The sequence below is a fragment of the Polyodon spathula genome, chromosome 23 (genome assembly GCF_017654505.1).
Source record: "Polyodon spathula isolate WHYD16114869_AA chromosome 23, ASM1765450v1, whole genome shotgun sequence".
In the NCBI taxonomy this organism is placed as follows: Eukaryota; Metazoa; Chordata; class Actinopteri; order Acipenseriformes; family Polyodontidae; genus Polyodon; species Polyodon spathula.
This window is the reverse complement of record NC_054556.1, coordinates 5,140,158-5,166,136: the sequence shown is the minus strand read 5'-3', so window position 1 is coordinate 5,166,136 and position 25,979 is coordinate 5,140,158. Positions and strand designations below refer to the sequence as shown.

General features: G+C 37.3%; 3 protein-coding genes across 5 annotated transcripts; 2 read left to right on the top strand and 1 right to left on the bottom strand.

Moving 5' to 3' along the window:
• The first annotated feature begins 552 nt into the window (after positions 1-552).
• Positions 553-17,891, top strand: LOC121298094 (protein shisa-5-like). 2 transcript variants are annotated; one of them, XM_041224902.1, is made up of 5 exons: positions 553-712; positions 3,268-3,433; positions 14,009-14,127; positions 15,749-15,988; positions 16,430-17,891. In XM_041224902.1, the coding sequence occupies exons 1-5, from the start codon at positions 568-570 to the stop codon at positions 16,594-16,596; spliced, it is 837 nt and encodes a 278-aa protein (XP_041080836.1). In that variant the 5' UTR covers positions 553-567; the 3' UTR covers positions 16,597-17,891. The 2 variants fall into 2 exon arrangements, with proteins under 2 accessions (XP_041080836.1, XP_041080837.1); XM_041224903.1 differs by lacking the exons at positions 553-712; positions 3,268-3,433 and adding an exon at positions 7,606-7,687.
• A 65-nt stretch (positions 17,892-17,956) lies between these two features.
• On the bottom strand, positions 17,957-22,158 carry LOC121298096 (ATR-interacting protein-like). 2 transcript variants are annotated; one of them, XR_005947260.1, is made up of 7 exons: positions 22,071-22,158; positions 21,558-21,674; positions 20,512-20,594; positions 20,140-20,307; positions 19,575-19,693; positions 19,270-19,433; positions 17,957-18,741 (listed from the first exon to the last, which is right to left on the bottom strand). XR_005947260.1 is itself a non-coding variant. In XM_041224905.1 (4 exons), the coding sequence occupies exons 1-4, from the start codon at positions 20,070-20,072 to the stop codon at positions 18,611-18,613; spliced, it is 429 nt and encodes a 142-aa protein (XP_041080839.1). In that variant the 5' UTR covers positions 20,073-20,145; the 3' UTR covers positions 17,957-18,610. The 2 variants fall into 2 exon arrangements, 1 of the variants encoding a protein (XP_041080839.1); XM_041224905.1 differs by lacking the exons at positions 20,512-20,594; positions 21,558-21,674; positions 22,071-22,158 and having other exon boundaries at positions 20,058-20,145.
• Positions 21,566-22,558, top strand: si:dkey-42i9.4 (uncharacterized protein LOC492503 homolog). The gene is made up of 2 exons (XM_041224904.1): positions 21,566-21,683; positions 21,911-22,558. Exons 1-2 carry the CDS (start codon positions 21,566-21,568, stop codon positions 22,258-22,260), a joined length of 468 nt encoding a protein of 155 aa, XP_041080838.1. The 3' UTR covers positions 22,261-22,558.
• The last annotated feature ends 3,421 nt before the right edge of the window (positions 22,559-25,979 follow it).

Here is a 25,979-nt window from a genome sequence, read left to right as displayed (position 1 = left end):
ATGTTGTGTACACCACTTGAAAAGTTGCTTACAGATACATACCAGTTAAATTCGATTAACTAGTTTAGAGCGTTTTTGTAGTTTAAACTGACTCGAGCTAATGTCGTGTACACGTCATTGGGTTATTCGGGCTTTGTCTAATGGAAAGGTGAATGTTTACCGCCATCTACTGTTTTATTTTTGCATTACACTAATACCTAACACACCGTGGAGGAATTGCCTATGCTATAAAACAGAAGTACTCAGACGTATTTATTTTCCATATGAGACTACTAATACATATAATGGAATGTGGATTTCTAATATCAGTTTAAAATTTAAGAAATCAACTGCTTTATCCAACGCAAATGAACCAAAAAAACTAGTTGAACCAAAACATTAATACCACCCTTTAATGTTTTCAAGCTGCTATAGTTTTTTTTTTTTTTTTTTTGTAAATTATTTTTAGTTAATTATTTTTAAGGTTGCGTTTCTGGGTTTGCGGGGTTAGTTTGAAAATGCTTGTCAGTCTCTGGAACCGGTTAGTGTTATATACACAAAAAGATCAATGTCCCTTTAATACGGCAAATGGGCGGGCAAAAAATATCCTATTACACATCGATGCTACAGTTCAGAAGGGTAAGTAGGACTGAGAAAGCGAACGACTACAAAGGAAAGATGGGGATGAGCACTTGTGTTATCGTAATCTTATCTGCTGTTTTTATACCACTTGGTAAGATGTTTTCTTTTTCTTTATTCTTTTCTTAAATTGACAAAGACTTATGTTTGCTTCATGTGTAGTTTGGTAGAAGGAGCGACACACATTACAAAATGTCTTCTCTCAGTGGGTTTTCAATACAATTACTGACTGTACAGTGTAGGTTTTGTAAATACTGATGCTCAAGAAATCATTTCAGAAGTATTATATGTGATACATTTTTTTTTTTCCAGATCTGCCAGTACTAGCAGTTGAGAGTAAATTGAACATTAACAAAATCTATTGTTTTTTGTTGTAAACTGAAGTGCATGTATATTGAAAACAAATTGACAAAATGTTGTGTACAAAATTAATACTGGAAATTAGATTTCTGTTATGAAAATCATGTTTTGAAGACTAAATGTACATGTACAAAACAATGAATTTAACTGAATCTCATAATGAGAATAATTTATGTGGGGCATATTTCATATTTTATTTTCCTATGATATAATTCATGTCTTTTTATGACATCTCACAGAATTGTATTAATTATGTTTAAACAGACGTGAGAAACAACGCTACGGTGAAGTTAGGAAAATTAAATTGGAACAAATAAACAAAAACAAAACCATTTTGTAAGCTGGCAGTTTATTGCGTACAGCCAGACCTTGCTATATATTAGTGGCAAATATGTGTTAATATTGACCGTGTCTTAATGAAGATGTATTATCTTTTACTTGCTTTTTTTTTTTTTTTTTGCCTGGCTTATTATTATTGTTATTATATCCGCAGTACATTGTAATAAAAGCATGACTATTGAGACTAGGGGAGCAATGTGTACTGTAAGCATTTCAGCTGAAATACTCCAATAAATTCAAGCCTGTCCAATTGGAGACAGAATGTTCACACATGAGCTACACCGTACACACGTGGTCTTTATAACCTAGGTCGCTGGTAGTCCAGGATCTAAAGGGTTAATAACTGGTTCAGCTGTGGAGTCATAACACCATTCTATATGAAACGCAGCAAACATTGCTAATTAGTTTTGAGATGTGTGAATGAATATCTTTATCTGGATGATAATGCAGTAGTCCAGACTGCGTTCTTCTTCTGCCACATCATATCAAATAATAATAAAAAAAATAAGTAATCTGCACTCTTTACTGTATATAGCCCCCAAATGAATTTCTTTATTATAATAATCCTCTCTAATCACTCGTTCTTTCTCAAGATTAAACATTTAGACTCCATGGTACTGAACTGCTTGCTTCAGAGATTATTAGAGACTGTTCTTTGCATTTTAAAAGAGAAGGCCCACACTATTTCTTTTAAAACATTTTGGTTATGTTAACGGCCCTTCTGCACATTGGTGTGTTATTATTAGTTCACTGATCTAGGTTTACGTTGATGTGTCAACAGTGAAGCATTCCATGTCTAAAAAAGGTTCCACTCTGGGGAAAATATCTAGGCTTGGACATTGTAGTGTATGGAACAGGGGACAGGTTAATAACTGAAACACATGCACAGCAGGTGAAATGAATGACTAGCCTTTAGGAAACTCATTTGTTACACCCAGCCCGGGACAGTATACTGTTGAATAGGTGTAATAATTTTTTTTTATAGCTCGTATGTTATTAGTGCAACAGCTATACCCCTGGAATGGAAAATTGTGAAACCAATAAAGCCTTTATGACCTATTCTTTCTATTGTTTTCTACCCACTTCACTAAAGAATAAAATGACTCGGCCCTGGCGAACAAACAGAATGAAACCTGTGGCCACTGTGAGCAACAAATGCCCACACTCACCAACACTGTCGCCCACAAGATTTCAATCAGCTTTTTCTTATGATCTGCCACTACAGGGGACTTATGGTACTGTGCAGTTAGGAAAGCCTAATGTCTAGATTGGGGATTCACAGAACACTGTGCATGCACACTTTACATTAACTAAAATATATTCTGTACGTGTTACTCAGATTGAAACTGCTGTGTTTGTGCTGCAGCTCAATTTTGTGAGCACTCGTTTTGACAGGCAAGGTGTGTAAGGGCATCCCAGTTCCCAGCATTGTTGCGAAGCAGATTTTAAAGTGGGTAGTCGCAGGGCTGGTTTCTACATGTCTGAAGGCTGAGACAGCATTGTAGAACTAACGGAGAAGGAGGAGCAGAGGTTGGCCAGGAGTCACTGGGAAGACTTCAGACCCCCACATACCCTGTGGGCTTGTTTAAGAAGAGTTGGGATACAGAGATAATCCTATGGAATGCATGAGCTTTACTTTGCTTTTCAACTTCTGACAGCTTTTAATTTCAACTGGTTGAATTACCAGTGCGTAGCAGCAGAGGGCCACACCTAAAAAAAAAAAACCTCAAAACAACCTTCTGTTTAAAAAAATCCTCCCGTTAGTCAGATATCATGCATCAGGGCAGAGGGCCCCTCCTAAATATGTCACTGGGAGCTTTTAGTATTTGTGATTCTTCTTGCAGGCTGGCAGGTCGGGGTTTGTATGATGCTTTGGATAAAGATGTCTGCCAAATAAACTAATAATAATAATAATAATTATAATAATCCTTTTTTTTTTCTTTTTTTCAGCCTTTTCTGACAATTGTATGTCCTACTTTGACAAATATAAAAAGTTGCACAGTGAGAATTACTGCAGTTTTGCTCAGTTCTGCTGTGGTAACTGTGAGAACCGATATTGTTGTTACAGTTACTCTGCTAAGTTTGACAAAGATGCACAAATGGAATGCCTCACAAGGTAGGTGGATGTGAAATACTGTTTTTCTGCATGACATCGTGATTTGCATTGATATCATAGATTCCAGGGGTTCATTTGTGCCGGATCGTACTGGATCCCACAGCTGATACCTTTTTAAATTTGAGAATTCAAATAGTTTTAAAATTATGAACTGTATGAACCCCCCCCCCATCCACTAGCAGATGAGAACTTGAAGAATATGTGGGAGCTGCTGTAAATCGAGGGCAGTACACGAGGTCTGACAACAACAATGCCATCGTTTACAGATAACCCCTGATAGACTCCTGAAGTATATTTCAAGGTTTGGGATCTTGCATTTCATCAGTGTAGATATATAATACTGGCTGGCAAAAATAATGCAATTTGGTGATAATGTTTTGTTATATCAGCTTTTCATCTGATATATAAATTATAACAATTTGATTCCCTGGAATGTACAGCATATATTAATCCATGTTTAAGTAGTCTATTTTGTTACTTTAGAAATTATAAGAACATTTACATTCACTTGATACTGGTTAACTGGAATTATTATCCCCTTTTATAAATCACTACCTTTTATTCTCCTTTAACTTAATAAATGGCCAATGTGTTTACAGTTGTATGTGGACCCACAGTTCCCTACTAGTACAATCTAAGATTCTGGCAATAGAACTTGGCAGAAAACTGGGGGTTCTGCATTAGTGGCTCATCTTATTGGCATTTAAATGTTGAGCACAACATATGTGCTCATTGAACTGACTTTGCAAAAGTACTAGTAAATCTAGTCTTTTGTGTTATATATATATATTAATAATATATATATATATATATATATATATATATATAGGTATATATAAACAGGTCCATTTATGATTTAGGAGGTACGATTTATTTTAGGAAGTTGGATGTCAATAAAGTGCACAATAGAAACAATGCAACGCTGATGTACAGGCAAGTAAGCTGGGCTGAGCTGAGTGGGGGGTGGAGGCAGGTGATGCTGGGACAATAAATATATAACATTTAACTAAATAAATAAACAAAATTAATTAAACAGTTGTTCATGCTGATGGGCTGGGGAGGCTAAATCAAGGCTGATGATGATACTAAGGCTACTGCCAATGTCCTTTCCAAGAGGTTACTTCTATTAGTCCTCCATTTGCCTTGAACATCTATTGAAAATCCATTACATTGATCATACTGTTGGGATAACTGGCAATTCCCCATGATGTACATGTTAGCTTTCACAGTAGTAGTTCATTGGCCAGGCAGCCACAAGGAATTGAATCCCCTAATAAAACAGACAATCAGACTCTGCTTTTCTTAAGATGAAGGAACCATGGGAGACCTTGGAGCTTGCTCATAAATTCCAATAGCAAGGTGTGTTCCTTTTGATTATTGTCTTTTCTCTACCATAGGTAGAATACATCAAATCCCTTTTTCTTGCTAGACAGCTGGGTCGTTTTGCTACGCATCACAATGATTGCACCGTAATGCATCACTGCGTATAGGGCTTGTATAATATAATTTGCAGATGTGCTGACATTGTGAGGAGCTCATGAGCTGATTAAATGAAAATGACTCTTGATAGAAATTAAACTGTTTCTATCGAAGAGACCTCTATCTCTGCAGTATACAACTTTCACTCAAAAAAGGTGATTGCACTGTGTACAAGACAGGTTTTAGGTTAATTCGTGACAATATAGTTAATTCTCAGCCCTCATTCTGCCTGCATGTACTACAGTAAATCTGCATGGTCATTTTGCAGCTTTCCCATGGTTATATTATGCATTTACTGTAGTTTACCATTCCACTCTGTGCTTTACAATGCTTACCTGTGCTTTACCATACTTTCACTGTGCTTTATTACACGTTGCTGTGCTTTTACTATGGGAATCTTTTAAATAAGGGAATAAGATCAGACTTTCTTATCGTCTGATATTTAGCGAAACAGCCATTCAACCCACTTCCCTAATTTGCATACACTTCTTCACCATGTACATTTGCAGAGCAGACATTGTCTGAAGCGCTGTGACTCATAATAAGAGAAAACTGTCTCCTGTAACACCAGAGAGCACTGTCTTGTGCTGGTTTGATCTTTAAATGTGGAAACCGCAATCAATATCTTCTAAAAAGGTTTAATTCATGTGTGAAATAAACCAATAAGCAATGTCTTACCCATGTTTATTTAATGAAAAAATACTTTAAGTAACTGAATAGGGCCCTGTATTCCAAGCCTGTCCAGAGAGTGTTTATTCTCTATTTCTCAGATATATCACTTCTTTAATTGAGCTTGTTTGATTAAATTCTTTACAGTAGGGCATATTGTACTGTAGTAAAATACCTAGAATATAATAAAACCCTCTGTAATCCCCGATAACCTGTCTGAGACATGATATCCTTCCCATTGCAACAACAGCAAAGGTGTAAAAAAAACTGTTTTCTCCTAGATGAGTAATGTAAGAGCTAAATTGTTTCTTTGTTTCATGGGCTTGTTTTGCCTGCAAATATCACGTTGAGGCCCTTAATGGGATATATACCAAAACAGCTTGTTCTGGTATTCAGGGTATTGCTTAATGGAAGTATACATTATTTATCAAGGCAGCTAGACCCAATGAAACCTCTTACAGTACATTAAAATGAGGGTGTTTACTTTCTTGTTGTTGTCATCCTGTCGTCTTCATTTAAGTTTACAGAAGGGAAGCTTCTAACTTAAATGAAACAAACCTTTTTATTGCTATAGGAATCGTTTGATAAGCTATAAGAAAGTATACTTCCACAGTTGTGGGTAAACAGCTGAAAACAAAGCAGGCTGTGAACGTGTTTACACATTCAGTAATTCTTGTCAACTGGAAGGGGAGAGCTGCAGTGATGAGTATTTGAAAGGAATCCTATGGTGCAGGTTTATTTAGATCAGTTAGATGTTGTCGTAAGACCCCGCAGTGTTGTCGACTGCAGTTGCTCTGAATCCCTGTGCAACGCTGTAAGATTATTTTACCTAGCTTCCCTTACACTTTTTAAATTTTTTTTTAAACAATTCTGTTATGATCAAAAAAAGAAGTATATCAAGTTTAAGGTTTAATTTGAAACAAATTGGGCCATATTTTCAAAACACTTACCCCATCTTAAGTAACTCCTAGTTTTTGAAAGAGGTAATCATTTCACAAAACTAAAAACAAACAGCAAAGTTATAATATATTTCAAGTCCTCTGAAGGGCTTTCACTGTGTTTTGTGTCTCATTTTGTAACATTAAAATTCTCCATTCAAAAAATAGGAGTTAATTGAAAGAATAGAGGAAACTCTTTGAAAATACAGCCTGTAGTCTCCTGTTGGTAGATTTTTGGGGGTCTTCATTTGAAACCTTTTAAATACATTGGGATTAATACTGTATATATTTTTGGACAAACCCAAAGCCACCATCTGTTGTTAGAAGCATGAGATAAAAACATAGGAAGCATGCTTGAGCCAAAATGAATAAAGTAAATGATGCCTTATATTTCGGAAGTTGTTTCTTCTAAGTGTTATCAGTATATGTTTGCATTTTTGTTTTGCTTCCTTGCTGTGCAGTACAGTTTGAAAATCACATAACCCCTTGCTGCTACAGCTTGTTGACGAGGGATGAAGGAGCTTGTTTGATTTTAGGGGATGTAAACTAACCTGTAAGCCAAAAAAAAAGTGTAATTTCTGATGAAACAGAATTATGGGACATAACAGTATTAGCTTATCAATATGTACGGTATTCTCCTTAAGAAATGTAAATATGCATAGCGTACAGTTCCATTCCACAATCTATAGTTGTTCTTTACTTTGTTGCAAGCCTGAACTGACATCAGGATGTGGATCTACAAAGTACAGCTGTGTGATTTTTTGCAAGTGTGGGCGTGATGTCAGTAGTGCGCATACAGGAGGCACTCCCCCACCAAAGTTATCAACAAAAAAGCCCAAACAGAAACCGATTGATCATATGAGCAGAAAAAAAACCCTGCTGTCACTTTAAGGACACTCCTTCCCAGTCTGTCTTTCAGCTGCCTGTGTGTCCCTAAGTGATACTACAAATTGTTGACTGTTCACTGCAGCAGCCAGACCTCCACCTTCAAGATATCAAACAGGAAGCTGTTTTTTTTTATCTGCAACCGGATAAAAAAGACCTCCAGCAGGTCACGTGGAACACAGTGTTCGAAAGCTGTAGCAGCAACACTACTGGACTGTCAGCACCAACTACTTGTATTGTTTTTGTAAGGAATAGCAAGAGCAATGAGTGACTTCATGGACAGGTAGGCATAGCGTATTAAGAGGACATTTGGAACTTTTTTTTTCTTTGTACTTGGTTTGAAAATGATACATAGGCGTCCTTCCTGTAGTTCAGGAAAGGTATTAGCAATCCTTTCCTACCAGGCCTCCTTTTGCTGTTTACAAGAAGGTGTTTTGGGGCTTTAAACACAGTGGGCAATGTCACTAGTAAGCTGCGTGAGACGGAGTAACATACTGTCTTTAGCACTCCAGGTTTCAGGCCTATATATGAAACAGGGCTTATTGTTTAATGTTTCATTTAGAATTCAGCCTTGAATGTGTTGCCATGACATGTCATTACATAAGCATGATAGGCATGTCCAGGGCTGGTATAAGGATTTCTGCCACCCTAGCCAAACCCTTTACCACCCACCCTTTTCACTCTTTTTGAAAAGTGTGTGTGTGTGTGTGTGTGTGTGTGTGTATATATATATATTTAAGTAATGAACCGTTGCTTTGGAAGTGAAAAAGACTCAGGGAAACACTGTCACTCGTTCTCTGTTTTTCTGACACACTCTGGGCTCTTTCACCGCTTCACAGATACGCACTTGCTTTCAGCCTTCAGCTCTGTCCCTCAGCCTGTCTACAGTAGAGTCTCAGTCTAGATGCGTTCTCCCGCTCGTGGCTCGCCGTCCCTCCTACTTATAGCCTCGCGGAGGGGAGGCCCGCCACCGCCCACCCCACAACATGCACCCAGACTCCATACACACACACACACACACACACACACTAATACCGTGCCCCGTACCTTTACAATACATAGAACATTAAACGAGACAAAACAAACAAGACACACGAGACAAACACAACGTCCAGGACAATGCCGTCGCTAGGGTCGTTACATCGTATTTTCATTGTACCTTATTTGTACAGTACTGTATTGCGTTCCTTAACTACAGTAAAACTGCTGTCTAACGTGTAGGTTACTGCTCATATAATCATGCAGAGCAAATCCTCCGGTACTTTTTTCTGTAGGCAGATACTTGACTTAAGAAGGCACCGATGAAGTGAGAATTACAGAGAATTCAGGAACAGCAAACAGCTCTATATCCCAGGAGAAGCAGGATCCAACAGCGTTCTTAGAACATTCTTCTGTATGTCAGTGGGGAGCTATGTCTAACACGCTGTCTGGAAACCAAAACATTGTAGCAAATTATTAAAATAGTGAGTTTTCAGTTTAAAAATACATTTGGACTCGTATGTGGTGGTACCATGGCTGTTCTGTTTCTTAAGAAAGGTCTGCAGTTTATTTGCTAATGTTTTTGAGTTAATCCTTTGCACCCCCCGTGGAAAAAATATTTCGCCAAAAGTTTTTCTTGCAGTCATTCTTGTAGCAATACGAGAAACGAGAAACCCAAAACTTCCCCTTAAACCGATGGCTTGGAAAGGTCAATGGAAAGTTATACATTTCAGGTGGGCTTAGATCTCAGTATTACCACAGTTTATGAATAAACAGCCCACACAGTACAGTGCAGGATCATTAGAATGCGGATTGAAATAATGAGGAAAACAAGAAAAAACCTGCATTTCTGAATGTTTGAGTGCATTGGGAGTCTGTAATAAGACGAACAGGCAGGTACGTTTTGTGGGATCATGTGACAAGGGAATACACCACAGGTTAGAACATAGGGTGGAAGCGCTCTTTTATTTTCATAATTGTTTATTTGCAAAAGGCAATCTTCCATCTTATTCAGTCTTTTGTTTTTTACCTGTTCAAAAGTACGTTTTATGTTCTTGACTCCTTCCCCCCAAACTCTTGCTTGTCACAAAGCCCACTCCCCGCAGTGAGCCAGCCAGCGCCACTGTAGTAGGGGGTTCTAAGTTTTGTCTGTGTGATACATGCCAGCTCGAGAAGCAACATGTTTGCCCATTATATCAGGAGGGAGTGCGGAGCCCATAGAGGCTCGAATTTATGTGTGGATTGTGCATTCAGTTCTTACTATGAATCTGGCCAAAGCAATTTTGGCAAATATTCATGTTTAGGAGGAATAGGAAATGAAAAGGACGATTGACCTTTGCTTGTTTGTGCCCAAGAGATGAGGGCAAGAAGCCAACATTGTCCTTTATTAAAAAAAACAAAGAATAACATATCAGATTAAATGTACTGTGTGTATATATATATATATATATATATATATATATATATATATATATATATATATATATATATATATATATATATATGCATTTCTAATGAAGTACAATGGGTAGCCATGGTTTCTGTTGTAATTGTATTTTTTAAACCAAGCAAGAAGTTTATTCTCTTCACATGTAAATACTTTTGAGGTAAATGACCAACGTTATACTGATCTCTCTAATTTTGTATTTACAGCTGTGTATAGGATCACTATCATGCAGGATATGTGCACTATACACACAGCCAGCTGTATGAGTGGTTGCTGTACGTACCATTTAGAAGAGGATAGCATATTATTAAATAGAAGTTATATTGTCTGTTGTTGTCAGATTGTTTCAATCCAACCACATTTAATTAGCCCATGACCATCTTTTGTTCTTTTGCTTATTGAGGGATCTCACCATATTTGTTTATTAGGAGTACTGTACTTCTACTGCAATAGATGGCCCTTGCTTCACAGGTCCTCCATTGTGAGAAACGAATCGCCTGCTTATATTATGCATCGACTTTTAAAAAATATAAACCGTAAGCTTGCTTGTTGCGTTCTGCTTGTGGGGGATGGATTTCTCTTATCATGCGCCATCTCCCATTCTTTCTCTGTTATCTTGATTTAAGTGTTATGAAAAAAGAGATGAGTAACCACTGATGCCGATAAGGGTGCTGCTAACATTTGCACAGCTCTGCAAGGCTGCATGCCAAGGCACGGGGTAGAAAGATAGGCACGCTCAGTGTGGCTGCTGTCTGGCTGCTTTCAGATGCATGAGACGGAATGTCAATGTGGGTACACCATTTTGCTATCAGACTGCTAGCCTTGAAGCCATCATAGTGGCGGACCACAGCAAATAGCTTTAAATGCATTTGATATCCTGCCGCATCCTCCTCTGTTACAAACAACAGCATAAGCAACAGCATGAAGACGGTAAAATATCCATGGGCACAAAAGCATAGATTGTAATGCCTTTAGTGTCCCTCCCAACACATCAGTACTGCAGTATTATTCCAGATTGTCAGCAGTGTTGCAGCAGCTTTGAGGACTACTATATTAGCTCAGAGGGTTAGTGTAGTTCAATACAAACAGTGCTTTCTATGGTAAACAATGACCTGTCTTGGATGTCGCTCCTTCATCTGTTCTCACAGCTGGAATCAGCAGGTCACAGTGGACTGGAGGAGTTGTGTTAGAGATGACACTGGACTTATCAAAACAATCTAGCTCCAGGCTCAACTGACTAAATAAATAAAAAATTAAAAAAAACAGTTAAAACACTGTAAGATATTTGGGAACGTTTGGGGCACACAGCAGGGAGCCAGTACCAGTCAAGAGTTTGAATGCTGAAGGACTCCTTCTCAACAGATTTTGCAAATGGCCCCCAAGTACACAAACACATCCATCTGATTTCTTTGCATGTTTTTAAAGATCCCTGATCACCCCTACAGTGTCAGCAGACGTTGGTTTTGCAAGTATTCAATGTTATTTATGTTTCAGAATATGTGCCTTTCTTATTGTTCTCCATTGGGTTATCCTAAGAGGAGAGTACTTTAAAGGGCAAGCCATCTCTAGCTCGCCCTCGCCCCACACATAGTCCGAAACGTAGCTTAAAGCAAAGGATCCCAAACCATTGTAATTTGACATACCGTGATCTAAAACTGCCAAAATATAACTTCCCAGTGAGAGGGGTACATGTGCTGCAGCGTGGTACTGTACACCTACATTAGATGATCAAATAGGAAACATCTTGCTAAGGCAAAAAAAAAAAAAAAAAAAAAATATATATATATATATATATATATATATATATATATATATATATATATATATATATATATATAAAGAGGCGGTGGTATTTCACAACAAAAAAATATGTGTAAGCCAGTTGTAAGGAAACACATTTTTATGATTGCTGTCCAAACAGTGGTTAAGACTTAAACAAGTTTGTTTTATTGATTCCATTAATCAAAAGTGACATGTATACTGGACAGTATCATTATGCAAGGTAATATTGCGAGTAGCTTTCATAGAAGTGAAGTAAATGGCAAGTCTACCAATTCTTCTGGGCATATCCTCCACAATGTTCCGGAGTTCAGGAGGCTTCAAAGTGTAACTCCTGTTTCAAAGAAGCATGTCTTCCACGCTGGTATTGATACCTACTGTAGCTATCTCGGAGCCTACGAGTCTTTTAGCTTGCTAGCTCTTAGTCCGGTAACCCACTTGTAATATCACATTAACTACAACTTGCTCTTTCACCTATATTGTTTCATATTCCCCTTACTAGTTTCAAAGAGCATACATTTTGCAGTCAGTTTCCCCCCTAATATTCCAGATGCATTGCCATATCGGCGCTTGTATATCGCAACCCTAGTTATTTATCAGAATCACTTCCCCTATATACTTACAAAGTACTCAGAATATTAAATCTCTTGCATAGATTTTAAATCTCACCTTGCAGTACTTTATTTGACTTCTTTCCTTACACAATGTAAAACCACTCAAAACCATTATGATTTATTACTCATAAAGAATTGTGAGAACTCACAGAGAATTGTGAGGGTCTGGAATCAACTCCCCAGTAATGTTGTTGAAGCTGACACCCTGGGATCCTTCAAGAAGCTGCTTGATGAGATTTTGGGATCAATAAGCTACTAACAACCAAACGAGCAAGATAGGCCGAATGGCCTCCTCTCGTTTGTAAACTTTCTTATGTTCTTATGTACTTTCAGCACGCACTTCGCTATCTTTTTAAGTGCCTCTTTTGTCATGACCTCAGTTTCGTCGTTGTTTATCATTCAGATTTTTGTTTGTCATTCATCCACAAACGTGTGACGAGCCAGTGTAAGGCTCTACGGAGGAATGGTTGCTTCTAATGTCTGGGAAAATCCAACGTGAAATTACGTTTTTAGCCTCGCTGTGGGAGGGAGCAAGGAAGGATTGGCAGCTGAATCTTGTGAAGCTCTGCATCCTCTTGTGACATTTTTATTTAATCTAAAAAGAAAAAAAAAACTGCCACTGATTTCATAACTCACTACAAATACTGCAGATGAATATTTATGACGCGTACAGCTATATCCAAAAGTTTAACATCACATGGAATTTTAGGATTGAGACATAATATAAAAAACTAAAACAAAAATAAAAAAAACCTGTATGAACAGGATTTAAATGTTTTATTTAACATCTTGTAATCAAAGAGACTACAAAATGATATTGCAAAGTATAATAGTTAGAATTTGAAATGTGACCATTTTTTATTTCAGTTTTTCATTAAGTATATGGAAAACTACAAAGCGGTGTGTAATTCAACATGTTAACCCAACATTATTCAGCAGGCTTCATTCGACATTATGAAGCAAAATTTGTTAATTCTATAGGGTGATGCAAAACTTTGGGCCATAGCTGTACAATATATTTCTTGAAAGTGTCTGCTTAATTTTCTCTAAATGTTGAACAAAACTCACGACTTAGACTTTAACATGCAGGTGATATTCTACCAAGTTAAATTAAATACAGTAATTTCTGGGACTACAGTATGAGGTAACATAATGACCTTACATTTTGGCTTACTGACAGTAATTCTAGAACCTCATAAAATACCCTGTCTGAGATTATTGACCTGAAAGCCTTGACTTTATCTGGATTACCACAAAATCCAAACAGCTATATTTAGAAGTAACGAATGTACTGTAACCATTCGAAATCAGATCAGGGAAGCAGCGTAGCAGCTAATGAACTGCTACATATGTTTATCATGTGCACAGACATTTTGCATATCAAAGAAAAATACATTACTGTTAATCGAAATATACCAAGCAGTTTAGTAAACAAGGGGTCTGAGTGTGCAATGGCAGTAATGTACCACCCCAGTCATTTATCATTCCTAGAAAATGTGTAACATTTGTGAGTAACACGGATCCTGTGAGATGACTCGCTCATTAAAATCACTAGCATATATATGAAGAGGCAGCATTTTATTCAGGGATTACTAATCTTTTTAGAAGGAAATGCCTGAATGAGGTGAAACAGCTCCAAAAACCACCAGGGATTATTGATTGTCTATTCGAGTCGATGTAGTCGCTGTTTCTTTCTTGTTATCTTTGGTGTATTTTAGTGGAGGCTGTTGTTGTCACCAGGATGGATCCTGTGTTTAATTACAATCTTCCTGCGTTTGGGTTTCAGCTCGACAATGCCGATCGTGTCCGGAGTGGTGACTGTTGTGGTCTTCCTCATCATCATCATCTCGTGCTGCACATGCTCCTGCTGCTGCCTGCACAAAATGTGCAGAGGAAGCCCAAGACGTAAGTCAAGGTGTTTGGGGTCTGCTTGCAATCTCAGATAAAGGACCTTGTGTCCCTTGTACAGGTTCAATATACAGTGGTAAGCATGCCATACTTGCATTTAGCTGGAGAGCTTTGATTAAAGGACAGTGCGATACCTGTAAACAACCAACATTTCTAAACAACTTGCAGGGGTGGGAGTGTTCAGATTATTATCTGATTGCTGCATTTTTCTTACTAACTACATATGCAGAAACTTTATTAAATATTTGTGTTCCAATTCCTCAGAATTCGACAGCTGCAGAATACAGTTTGCAGATGTGGTCTTTTAAGGGAGAAGCTGTAGTCCTAACTCGCAGCACTTACAGATTTGTTTTTTGTTTGTTTTTTTTAATGCTGTTTTCTCATCTGAACATTTGAGGTTTTTTTTTTCCTTTGTTGGTGTGACAGGATGTTGCATTGTTCACCACAGCAGCGTTTTCTAATGTCTTGTTAAAACAGGATGCATTTTTGGTATAATGTTATAAAGCTGCTATATAAGGGGTTTTGGTTTCTCATTATTTAATTCGCTTGAATTTACAGAAGTGCTTGTTTTTTTGTATTCAGTACAATGACAATGTTGTAAACTAGAGTGAGTTTAGAGAGAATCCAGCACACTGCTGATTCCTGCCAATTTTGACTTTGATGCTATAAAAACTTTCCATCTTTTAAAAATGCAGAGTTTCAGGGTCTGTAGAAGTAAATTAGTATGGTTTAATGGTCTGACCTCCGAAAATCGTAACATCAGAGGGCTGTACAGTACGCACAAATCTACATTTATAATTGTGTCACATTCGTTAGAGGATGATCTAGGATTTGATTCTGTGAATCGAGGACAGACACAATGGTTTCTATCCAGCATGACTCATCGTTTCCAGGGAAGTTTCATAAACATTGCTGTTTTAGGAATAGTCACAATATCGGAGGGATCATGTTTCAACCGGAATTCCCAGCCAATTATCACAGACCTCACAGACCATCCGTAGTTTATATTTGCAGGGAGCATTTTGCGAGGAACACTTGGTTTATTGTTTCTCCATTTACAGTAGTTTAGCCACATTGATTGGACTGTTTGGGTTATTGCTGGTATTTGCACATTTTTCCTTTAAGATTTTTCGATAATGGAAAATGTATCCGTAGTCAATAAAGGGTAGTTAACTTGCATCGATTTGAACATATTTGGAAAATATATTGCACTGTTTCAACTGATAAATGTGAGGCCTAAATATGTTAGATAACAGGGCAGTATTATAAAGTCTGACAGTATATATGCGTTCATTTTCAAATTAAATAAGAGTTGGAAAAGTGGGGTTAGTGCTTAAGGGTCAGACTCAGAGGGATAGTTTGTGCTTCAGTGCAAAATGCATCAAATGTTTTAATGAAAAGAAAAATGCAAATGTACCAAAACTACTTATTTACAACAGAATGCTAATTAAGGGCCCCTAAGTCTGAATAAAAGAACTGCTACTACAGCCCTGCTATGAATGGCCATCCTAACATTATACAGTGATACGCCCCAGTGAAAACCCCCCGCCCTTTGTCAGTTTGTCCGATTGTTAATAACTCGCACAACTCTTAACATTGTGGGTTTTGTTTTTCACAGCGGTCATTGCAGATAATGTAACGACCACTACTACAGTGGTGCAAGTGCCATATCCACAGCAGCCTACTGCAGGTCAGACTTACCCTGGAGCACAGTACCCAGCCTACCAGCAAGTGCCAGTCCAGCCACATTTCGGAAACCCATCCATGCCCACAGCGCCCTATCCCGGTCAGCAGTACCCACCATTCCACCCACCCCAGGTGTCTGGGCCCCCACCTCACTATCAAGAAGCTGTCCCAGGTAAGAACCGCACCAGACCAGGGATACTGTGGACTTCAGTATGCTGAAAGCACACTTTTTTAAGCTGTCAAATGTCTTAGGAAACTTTCTGCCTTGTTTGTAGAGCATTGGGGTATACTGAAACTTTACTGGTGGGCTAACTCTTTCAAATAAATAGAATTCCCAAGACCAAAGGTCTTGTGTAAAAATAAGAAACAATTTATGATTGAGTGATTTATTTACTCTTGTGAAGTTAAAAAAAACAAGCACACACGTTTGGCAGTTTGCTTTATAGCATGCAATATTTTAGTGCTATAATGAAAGTTTATTTGTGTAATATTAATAGAAAATTACACTCATGGGGGTAAGAATATTCTGAATATATATTTGTATGTAAAGACAAGTTTTTAATTCCATGTAATGCACTGTGAAATATTCACTGGCTTGCCGGTGTCTTTTCAGTTGGTATGGGAGCCCTTCCTTATCCCCCAGCCCAGCAGGGATATAACCCCAATCAGCCCTACTGCAACCCTTCGGGGCCTGCCTACAACCCAGACCAGCTGGCCTACAACCCAGACCAGCCGGCCTACAACCCAGCCTACGTAGACCCACACAAGCCAGGCTACTGAAATGGACATCTCCAAATTCCAAACACATCATCAATACTGTTTCTGCTATCCGTGTAGGAATATAGTGACAACAAGAGAACTTTATGAACATGTTATCCTTGGATGTCTACAACAACAACAAAATGATTCCTGTTTTTTTGGAATATTTTCTGTTTACTTCTTTTTATTTGCCTTCTAAAAAAGCACCTCAAAAGTCTTGCTCTCTAGCGAATTATTTAAAGTAGACTAGAAAATATTGTTTCATAGATAGAAGTATAAAACTGTGTTGGTTTATTCCAATTATTTTTGCAAAAGGGAATATATATAAAACAGTAAGTCCAAAATTGTAATAGATAGATAGAAGATGGATAGATAGATAGAAACACTCCCATCTTATAAGGTCCATTGATACACACATTATTGTGAAGGGGATAATACTAGAAATCAGTGTTTGAAACCGTGCTCCTGTAGAAATTATTGATATATGTGACCTTGCAACTTACTCTGAAGTTGTGATGGTCAGGGAAGAAGCAAATGTATGCTAAAAGGTGTCATGTTTTTTTTTTTGTTCTTTTTTGTTAGTTTTTTTTTATACACCAACATTTGAACTGCTATTGTGAAACAGAAGATCCCAAAATAGCTCATTACCCACAAATGCTATACACGCATACGTTAATTATTATTTTGTTTACCAGCAAGTTGATTTATTTTGGTTAACAGTTGTAACAGTGTCGTTAGTTACACTGTAGTGCAACCTGCAGGACGTTGAAAGAACTGCTGTGTATTTTGTGAGGATGATCTTTCTTTCCGTTGTTTCAAGATCGGGTTTAATTAGCCTGTTATGGATCATGTTTTCTTCTTCTGCACTGTATACTCAGGTTTACACAAGCTGGAGACTGGCTGTTAATTTTTAAAGTTCAAAAACACTTAATTTCAACTTTTTTATGGGGATGACAGAGAAAAAAAAAAATACAAGGAATGCCTTGCAGTGTTTAGATAATAAAATGCCACCTGGATGGAGACACAATATCCCATTCAAGCTTTATAATGACTAGCAGGTCTTAAAACATTACCCGTAAAGAATGAATGAATACTGAAATAGTTCTCTGTCAGACATACATGAACTACTTTTATAAAGTGCCTTTATTGTGCATGCAATTTCAATGCTTCTGACTGTATATATAGCTGTTCTTTGTCATATTTTCTTGTGTCTGTTTATTTCATGAATACATCTTTATATAGTAAACAGACAAACTTTTTTTTTGCCTCAGTTCTGCAGAGCAATCTTGTTTTCCTAAATAAAGTCATCATGTCCATTTTTTTCCTATATACTCGACATTTTTGTATAAAAAGATTTTGTCACAAAGACACAACATATATTATTGAAACAACAAACAAAGATTTAAAAAGTGGTAGAACTTATGTTATTCATCAGATATTGCTATCAGGAATATACGATGGTAAAAGTGATGTTCCTACTTCAGTTTCATTAGATATTGGTCCAAACCTGTACCATACTCTGAGCACACACACACTGTTTACCAGTATTGCATCACACGGCAAGCCCAGTTAGGCACTAATTTCATGGTCACAGTATTCAAGGGACATAATACAGTTAGCATCATGACAAACTTCTGTACTCTACCTGTATCACCACCCTTGTAAAACAATGCACTCTCAGCCAGCATGTTCAAAGTCTTCCAACTATGGATCAACACAGTGTCTCTGTGATGGGGAGTATTTGTGAAAGCTGGATCTGCGAGCTACAGTAGCTTCTCCAACAGCGGGTGAAGGAGGTCCACAGTTTCCAAAGTAACCATTGTGAGTTCTGTTGCTTGTTTTAGTCTCTGTTGACAAACCGCTGGAGCTCAACGATAAATCGCTATTAAACACATTGGTACAAATGATAGTGACATATGTAAAGAGAGGACTACATATCAAGGGGTGCAATGCCAGTATTGCTGAAGCGTGTAAAATTAAAGTGATTAATATTAAGCAGATGAACAAAGAAAGATTGCTGTACATATAACTATGCTTACGTGTTGAAGCAGCCGTGTTGAGACAAGGAGCCAGACAGAGCATCAGGGCTGATGCTGAGTAGGTGACATAGACCCAGAGAGCCAGGACCCAGGGGATGCTGAAGCAGGAGGTTTAGTAGAATGGATCCTAAAGAAAACAAAAATACATTATTTTCTTTATTGCCATAACAGATGAGAAACCATCCATGCATAGCATGAGTACATTTTGATTCTGAAAATAAAAACACATATTTTAAAATCAGATAATGCACAACATATTTTAAAGAAAGATTAAAAAAAACTTTTTGTCTCTGATATTGTTTCATCTAAATGGGACAGAAAAATGAAAGCAAATCAGAATGAAAATGACAAAGTACTGCACTATTTTACACCAATTAAACATACACATTGGAGATAAAATTCATGCCATAATGAATTAAATAAATTCTAGTTCCATGGGGTTTTTTTATATTATGGAAGACAATCAAGGAAAATGTCATCACACATTACAAAACATATTAGGTCCACTATTAGATAGCAAAACATGTTTTTTTTTTTTTTTTTTATCCAGGAGAATGATCAAGGGAAAATACAGGAACTTGTCAGACCTCCCTAGACAGGTGGTATTTAAAGCTGAGTTTAATCCAATTTATTAACAAAGTGTACAGAACAATACCTTCCTTGGCAGAACAGCCCATATTGATCTCCTGAACCTTTAATGGTGAGTGCTTCGAAGCCATTTCAGCACCGAAGGTCTCCTTGGTAAGGAATGAATACCGAGTGGCCAAAGGAGAGGCAGCGATATACTGCCTCAACATCCCAGAAGAACTCTGCCTAGGGCTAAAAACACAAAAGAACATTTTTAATAAAAGTGGCATGAGAAGGTTGAACCCTTTTGAAATTTCCCATCAGTACAAAATGAAACCCAGGCCCAATATACCACTTCTTTCCTAAGGCAGATGTTTTTGCAACACCGCCTACCTCATTTTTGAAACAGAAACAGCTGCAGATGTAGTCCCTCTTTCACAGCTCTGGAGCTTGGTTTTCATCTCAGTCACCTCTGCTTCTTTAAAGAGCAGTTCAGACTGCAGGGATTGCACCTGTCCAACCATCAAGGAAACAAGTTTTACAAATCTGGCTTCAACAGACAAATAAGTTTATTATTTGGTAAGCAAGTGCAACATGCATCTTTTACAACCTTTAGTTGAATGAATTGGCCTTATGCTTTTTTTTTTTTTTTTTTAATTAAAACTAAACTTTTTAGAAATGTGTAATAATTTAAGGTGGGGGGGTGGGATGGGTGGGATAATGGTCTGGTCTACAAGTCTAGCAATTTCATACAGTATTCTGACGACTAATTGAGACTAATTCTAATTTGGAATCAGTATCTGTAATAAAGCATGTCCAAAGGCTGTGCTGTTTCCACCACTCTTCCTTTGAGGTTACTACAGTTTAATTACTCACTTCTCCCAAGGACATATAACAATGTTTTCTGCCCTTCTAGCCCTTCAAGGAAAGTGTCCGTCACTTGGTGTGCATGGTTGACCTTTTTCAATAATTCCTTTTCCTTGTCACTCCGAGCCTAGGCTTTCTCCTCCTCAAGGAGCTGAGCTTTCCTCTGCTGGTCCCCCTCCTGTTCAGTCTGTCGCAGGGAATCTCGCAGCACTTTGATTTCACCAGTCTTCAGCAGCAGCTTATCTTCCACTTCTTTTAACTGACCAAGTGTAAAGAAACAGAAAAAAATAAATAAATATGAAATCAGAATTTTCTTGACCACTTCAAGGAAAACTATACACCCACAGAATCTGGGCAGTAACAACAAGTTATAATTGACAGTTTCTTCCTTTTCAAAAAAGAACACAAATAACAAGAACAATATAAATGAAATGCTATTAATACTGAAATTGCAATCATCTACCTTTCGCTTTAGTTCTGTGTGGTGCGTTTCAAGAATCTCACAGCCAAACTGGTCCGTCTCTTTCCTTGACGCACTGCCATTCCCTGTGAAAAAGAGCACCAGTGAACAGTTTACACACTCCATTCATAATATTTGAGACCTATATAGTTCTTCAGCTAAGTTTATGAAATTCAGCACCTGTGCTCCTGTTGACTGTTGCCAGTGGAACAGTGGTTGTGGCATTTGGTCTGCTCTGCACACCTGCATTGGGGACCACTGAACCCTCATCCCATGGGAAGAGAGAATGCCAATTTCCTCCAAGTCACACAGTTTCCTTGTGTGAAGTCATCGTCACCCCCAAAATTGTTTTTTACATTGTTACTTAATTTCCATAAACAATAAGCCATGCTTACATGCAGCAAGCCTACAATAGCTTTACAAACCCGTGTGGTGGATAAACTATTGTGCTAGTGCTGCTTGTGTACGCGCAAGTTGCTAAATTAAGCATCGGGACACGACGGAAGACGGCACAATTCGATTGGTTGCTGGGGGCTGTGATGCGCAGGAATGTTTACCAGCTGAGAGAGACTGTTTGAAGCCTTTGTAATTGTGAGGAGGTTTCCCAGAGCTTTGGTGTTGACATGTAAAGAAAGAAACACTCCACATAAAATCTAAATTCATTCTTTAAAATTTGATCTTGACCATTGCATTTCAAATCTCCTTCAAGAAGAAAGTCTGTACATTCCGTTGTTATGAGATCTGGCTTTTCAGGAAGCTTTTGGAGTACCGTTTTGTAGCTTTGTTTGGACAAAGGGAAAAAAGTCGCTTGGCCTTGCTTGTTAATTCTGGAGGGGCAAAAGACTCACACATTACTAATCTCTGTTGATATTAATAGTTCGTTTGTCATTCCAGACTGATTTTTGTGTGCATGTCAATTCGATCTCGGGAAGAGAAAGGCGGATTTATATATATATATATATATATATATATATATATATATATATATATATGTGTGTGTGTGTGTGTGTAGATTTTCAACGGCTCATGAGAAATATAAGATTACCTACTCGATAAAATGAAGACGGAGATATCTACTGCTGTGGGGTTTATTACCAGGTTTCTGAGGACAACTGGGCTCCTCTCCGACGAACGGCTTCAACAGTTTAGTCAGTCTCTCGAAACAGCTTTGGGAGGTAAGAAAACAGAAACACACATTTGTATACATTCAAGGATATGGAGAGATGAGTAAGCGCGTCGGATTTAATTTGTTATATCGACTGTTTTCCAGTGCATACATATACCGTGAATGTTTTCTACAGCATTAAGGATGTTCAACGCAATCAGTTTATTTATGAAGTAGTTTTTAAAATGTTACTTTGATATCTTTTTAACGGTTTTATGTATTATCTATTGTCCACAGAACACTACCAGCATCACTGGTTCCCACAGGCTCCGTGCAGGGGTTCGGGATACCGATGCATAAGGATCAACCATAAAATGGATCCTTTGGTAGGAAAAGCAGCCTGCGCCGTCGGACTCAACCGCCAGCAACTTTTCTCTCTTTTACCCAGTGAACTTACTCTTTGGGTCGATCCATTTGAGGTTTCCTACCGAATAGGCGAAGATGGATCAATTTGTGTCCTTTACGAGTCAGTGCCGCCAACGTCGATGAACGGGAAGGCGTTGGATAGGATCAGCTGTAAGGGGGAACTGAGAATCAGAAGGTCGAACTCCTCCAAAGCCTTCAACATGATGACAGTTTCGAGCTAACAATTTTACTTACAATGCTGTTATTGTACAGTTCTGTATGTATTTTGCCCTATTTGACAATGTAGAACTTGTTGTCCCCCATTTCTTTAGACATTAAAGATTTTAGTAGTACTGCCAACATTTTGTTTGTTGTGGCCAAGGGCTATTGTATAAAGGCTGTCTTTTGGCTTAATTGGAACTTTCCTGGATTCTATATTATAAATTACATGTACAGTCATGTGGTAAAATGTGTTTTACAGATTTATATTTTAAAAACATTCTTGGCTATTTGTAATAAAATGACCAAATTTGAATTGTGTTCATAGCTCCAGAAATGTTTACCTCAAAACACTAACACTTACTAATTAGGCATATTTATCAAATTAATATTTAATTCTACTATCTACTACATATGGGCACAGTTGAAAAGAGCTCTTAATGGAGGTTGACAGACGCGTTTCATTTAAACATTGATTTATTTGGCATGCTAATTTTGCCTCGATTAGTTGTTAACGTTTGTAAATTTGTTTAATATTATTTATAAACTTTCAAAATGTGTTTTCCTGCAGAATATAGTCACACCTGAACATCACGGGAAGGTAAATTACATTAACAAAACAAATTCAGGTGTTTGTATTACCAGTTGGCAGAGAAACCACGACACCACATCAAATATACACACCCTGCAAATCTTAGGGACTTTTCTAATTATTTAATTTCACTCATTCATTTCTACCAGTAATTATTAATGTTCCATTTGGGGTAGCACAGTGCAGGAGCAGCTTCCAGCTTACTTTTCAGAAAGCCAGCAGGAGCTAGTGTTCATGCTGATTGAGCAGGCTGGTATTTGTGTAGTATATAACGCTGATCCTTATGGCAAGCCAAATTATCATTTAGAGATCTCAAATGTATTTATATATTTCTAAATATCTGAAGTTATCACAAATAGATTGATAAATAACACCTCTCTTATTTTAGCCATACATTTAAATAGTATTAGGATATCTTAAAATAAAATTAAGACACCTGTAATTAATTTGCAGATATCTTAATGAAAGTTGTCATTTTAAGCTATCTCTTTGGTGTACCATGCTAGCAAAATACACATGGTTTACATATATCTACATATTATTTAAATATCTGTAAATCAATTTGAGATATAAATTTCATTTTTAGGTATCTCCAGTTGTTTTACATGTATCTTAATTAATGTTACATATCTTAAATACTGCACAATGAAGATATCAATGTTTTTAAGATATCTATAATTCAGTTTGAGACATCTCAAAATGTTTTGCAGATATTTTTTAATATTTTAAATCTATTAACAAACAAGAATGTATATTAAAAAAAAAAAAGTTAAATAGTCAGCACTTACAGTAATAATTAAAGGATGGCAGTGTATTATTGTAATCAAACATCTAAATACCAACCTGCCATTTGGGAGAATTACAATTGACTCAGGGAAAAGTGAAAGCTGAAACATTGGTGGTCATATTCTGTACTTTCTAATGCATGTCTGAATGACTAGAGAAGTAAAATGCACAACAATGAACACTCGTCATGTTACTCATGACCTGAGAGTAGGAATTTAAATGGTAAAACCTCTTAAACCTGCTGGGGGTGTATGCCCTGCAAAAGGATAAAGCACAGGTCATATTTAGTTTTGCAGATAGACGACGGCTTGTCAGTGTTAAAACACCCGATTACAATATTCTTTGCCTCGTGCTAGTGAGCATTTTATAATTTGAGCTATGGAAGAGCATTTTGCATGCACATGCAGTAAATGTAGATCACAGGGCTAAATTTTCTAATTAATTTGCTTCAATTCAACATTAGCACATTTTTTTTTTCAGAAAGTAGAAACACCCCAGTAAAGTTACCAAGACAGAAATATTTTTTAAAAACCCAGGCTTTTAGTTCAGTGGCTTGAATGAAGTATTACATTGGTTTATATTTGTTGTAGGCGTTTAATTGGTGTTTCTTTCTATGACAATTTGCCGTAATAGCTTTGAGAATCCAGCCCGTGGTGGTCCACTTTTTCACAATTACAATAGCTTTATATATATATATATATATGGTATTCCTAAACAAAAGGGCATCATCGTGGGTATTCAGACATGATTCAGTTTTGCTGCCTATTAATTTACCAGCATGATCTTAAGTGATTGTTGAAAGGGATGGACTGTAAATGCACTTGTGTTATGCGATTACACCCATTCAAAATAATGCTTGAGTAGAGGTCTTCTTGTAGTTTCCTGAGCTTGGAGACGTCAGGCTGAGGACTAATTTAAATCACTTCAGTTACTCTCGTACAAGTCTGCCCCTCAGTTTTGTAGACCTTACTGGCAGCGTTTCTGTCATGAGAGTTATACAAAACCCTCTTTGTACAGTTGCATTTTTAAATACAAACAGGATTTACATCAACCTCCAGGTTGTTCTAAGAAAAATGTTATTGGTTAAAATTCCTGAAGGGGGGGGGTTGAAATGTTTCATCTTGTGTATGTTTTTATAAGATGTTTTATATTTATCATTGATCTGTGTGCTTTATATCTGTAGCCTATGTTACACCAGAACAGAACTATAAAAACAAAACAAACAAACAAACAAAAAAAAAACATTCTAGTGATATTTTTGGACAAAATAAAATAAAAATATTTCAATTAAAAACTGCCACAGGACACAAAAATAGAGCATATCTTGCAATCTGGTTTTGTCTACTGACCTCAGATAAAACATCCCTCAAAAGCCAAGTAGCATCTATCAAATATAGTCTGAAGTGAAGTTAATAGAGGAAAAAAGATAGGAAGGAGCTTTTCCCAAAGATTTATAGCAGACGCTGAAATATCAAGCAGGTAATACAGAAATCCTAAAGGCAGGCAGTTAATCAATTCAGTTTCAGATTGAATTAAAGGAAATGGGAGGATTTCCTGCTGTGAGGTGCAGAAGGCAGAAACAGCAGTGATCCAAATAGGATTTGCTTAATAAACCATGCTGTGCTATCGCACAGCTGGACACAAATGGGGGAAGCAGGAGAGGACAGGAAGTCAGGGGTGTGCAAACAGTAACCTGGAGCTGATAGGTTATATAATCTCCCTGGATTGTCAAATCCCATTAGAAACACATATTTTTGTCACAGTTGGAGAGGAATAGACCACCAAAGAGTAAATATTTGACATCCTGGTACAGCACCCTGACTGGAATTGGAGAAGGACACCCAGGACAGGACCCAGTCTTTTGGAGGGGCCCATTACATTTACACTGAAAAATTATATTAATGAATATCATTGCTGTTTTGGGATTCAATCAAATCAATCACATCATTAAAATTGACATCACATTAACAGCATTAAGTTATATTTTAAAGCTACAGTACCACAAGCTAAAATGCATGATTTCCTATCAGAGTGGGCCAGCAATACAAGAATTACATAAAGCCACATTTATTTATTTATTTTTTATTACTATTACACCTGCCAAGTATCCAAAACCAGATTATCCCAAACCCTGCAATACCCAAATCATGTAATTCATTTACAGTTATCCAAATCACCTGACTTCAAGAACAACATATGTTGCCAGAGGAATTATTGTAAGTTGAGCGTTATCTGTATTACATTAAAGAACTAGTGGATTTTGGGTACACCGCACTATAGAGAAGCAGCAGTACTGTAAAATCAATGACAACTGTCTTGTCTATACAGCTTGATGGGAGGGTATATAGACTTGTACAGTAACTA

Excerpts from the sequence above, each read along its gene's own strand:
- LOC121298094 (XM_041224902.1), top strand. The coding sequence starts at position 568 with ATGGGCGGGCAAAAAATATCCTATTACACATCGATGCTACAGTTCAGA. Across the intron at positions 14,128-15,748 it reads GTGCAGAGGAAGCCCAAGAC|CGGTCATTGCAGATAATGTA; the intron begins GTAAGTCAAGGT and ends TGTTTTTCACAG. Across the intron at positions 15,989-16,429 it reads CTATCAAGAAGCTGTCCCAG|TTGGTATGGGAGCCCTTCCT; the intron begins GTAAGAACCGCA and ends GTGTCTTTTCAG.
- LOC121298096 (XM_041224905.1), bottom strand. Across the intron at positions 19,434-19,574 it reads GTTTCTGTTTCAAAAATGAG|CCCTAGGCAGAGTTCTTCTG; the intron begins GTAGGCGGTGTT and ends TTGTGTTTTTAG. Across the intron at positions 18,742-19,269 it reads GGGCTGTTCTGCCAAGGAAG|GATCCATTCTACTAAACCTC; the intron begins GTATTGTTCTGT and ends TGTTTTCTTTAG.
- si:dkey-42i9.4 (XM_041224904.1), top strand. The coding sequence starts at position 21,566 with ATGAAGACGGAGATATCTACTGCTGTGGGGTTTATTACCAGGTTTCTG. Across the intron at positions 21,684-21,910 it reads TCTCGAAACAGCTTTGGGAG|AACACTACCAGCATCACTGG; the intron begins GTAAGAAAACAG and ends TATTGTCCACAG.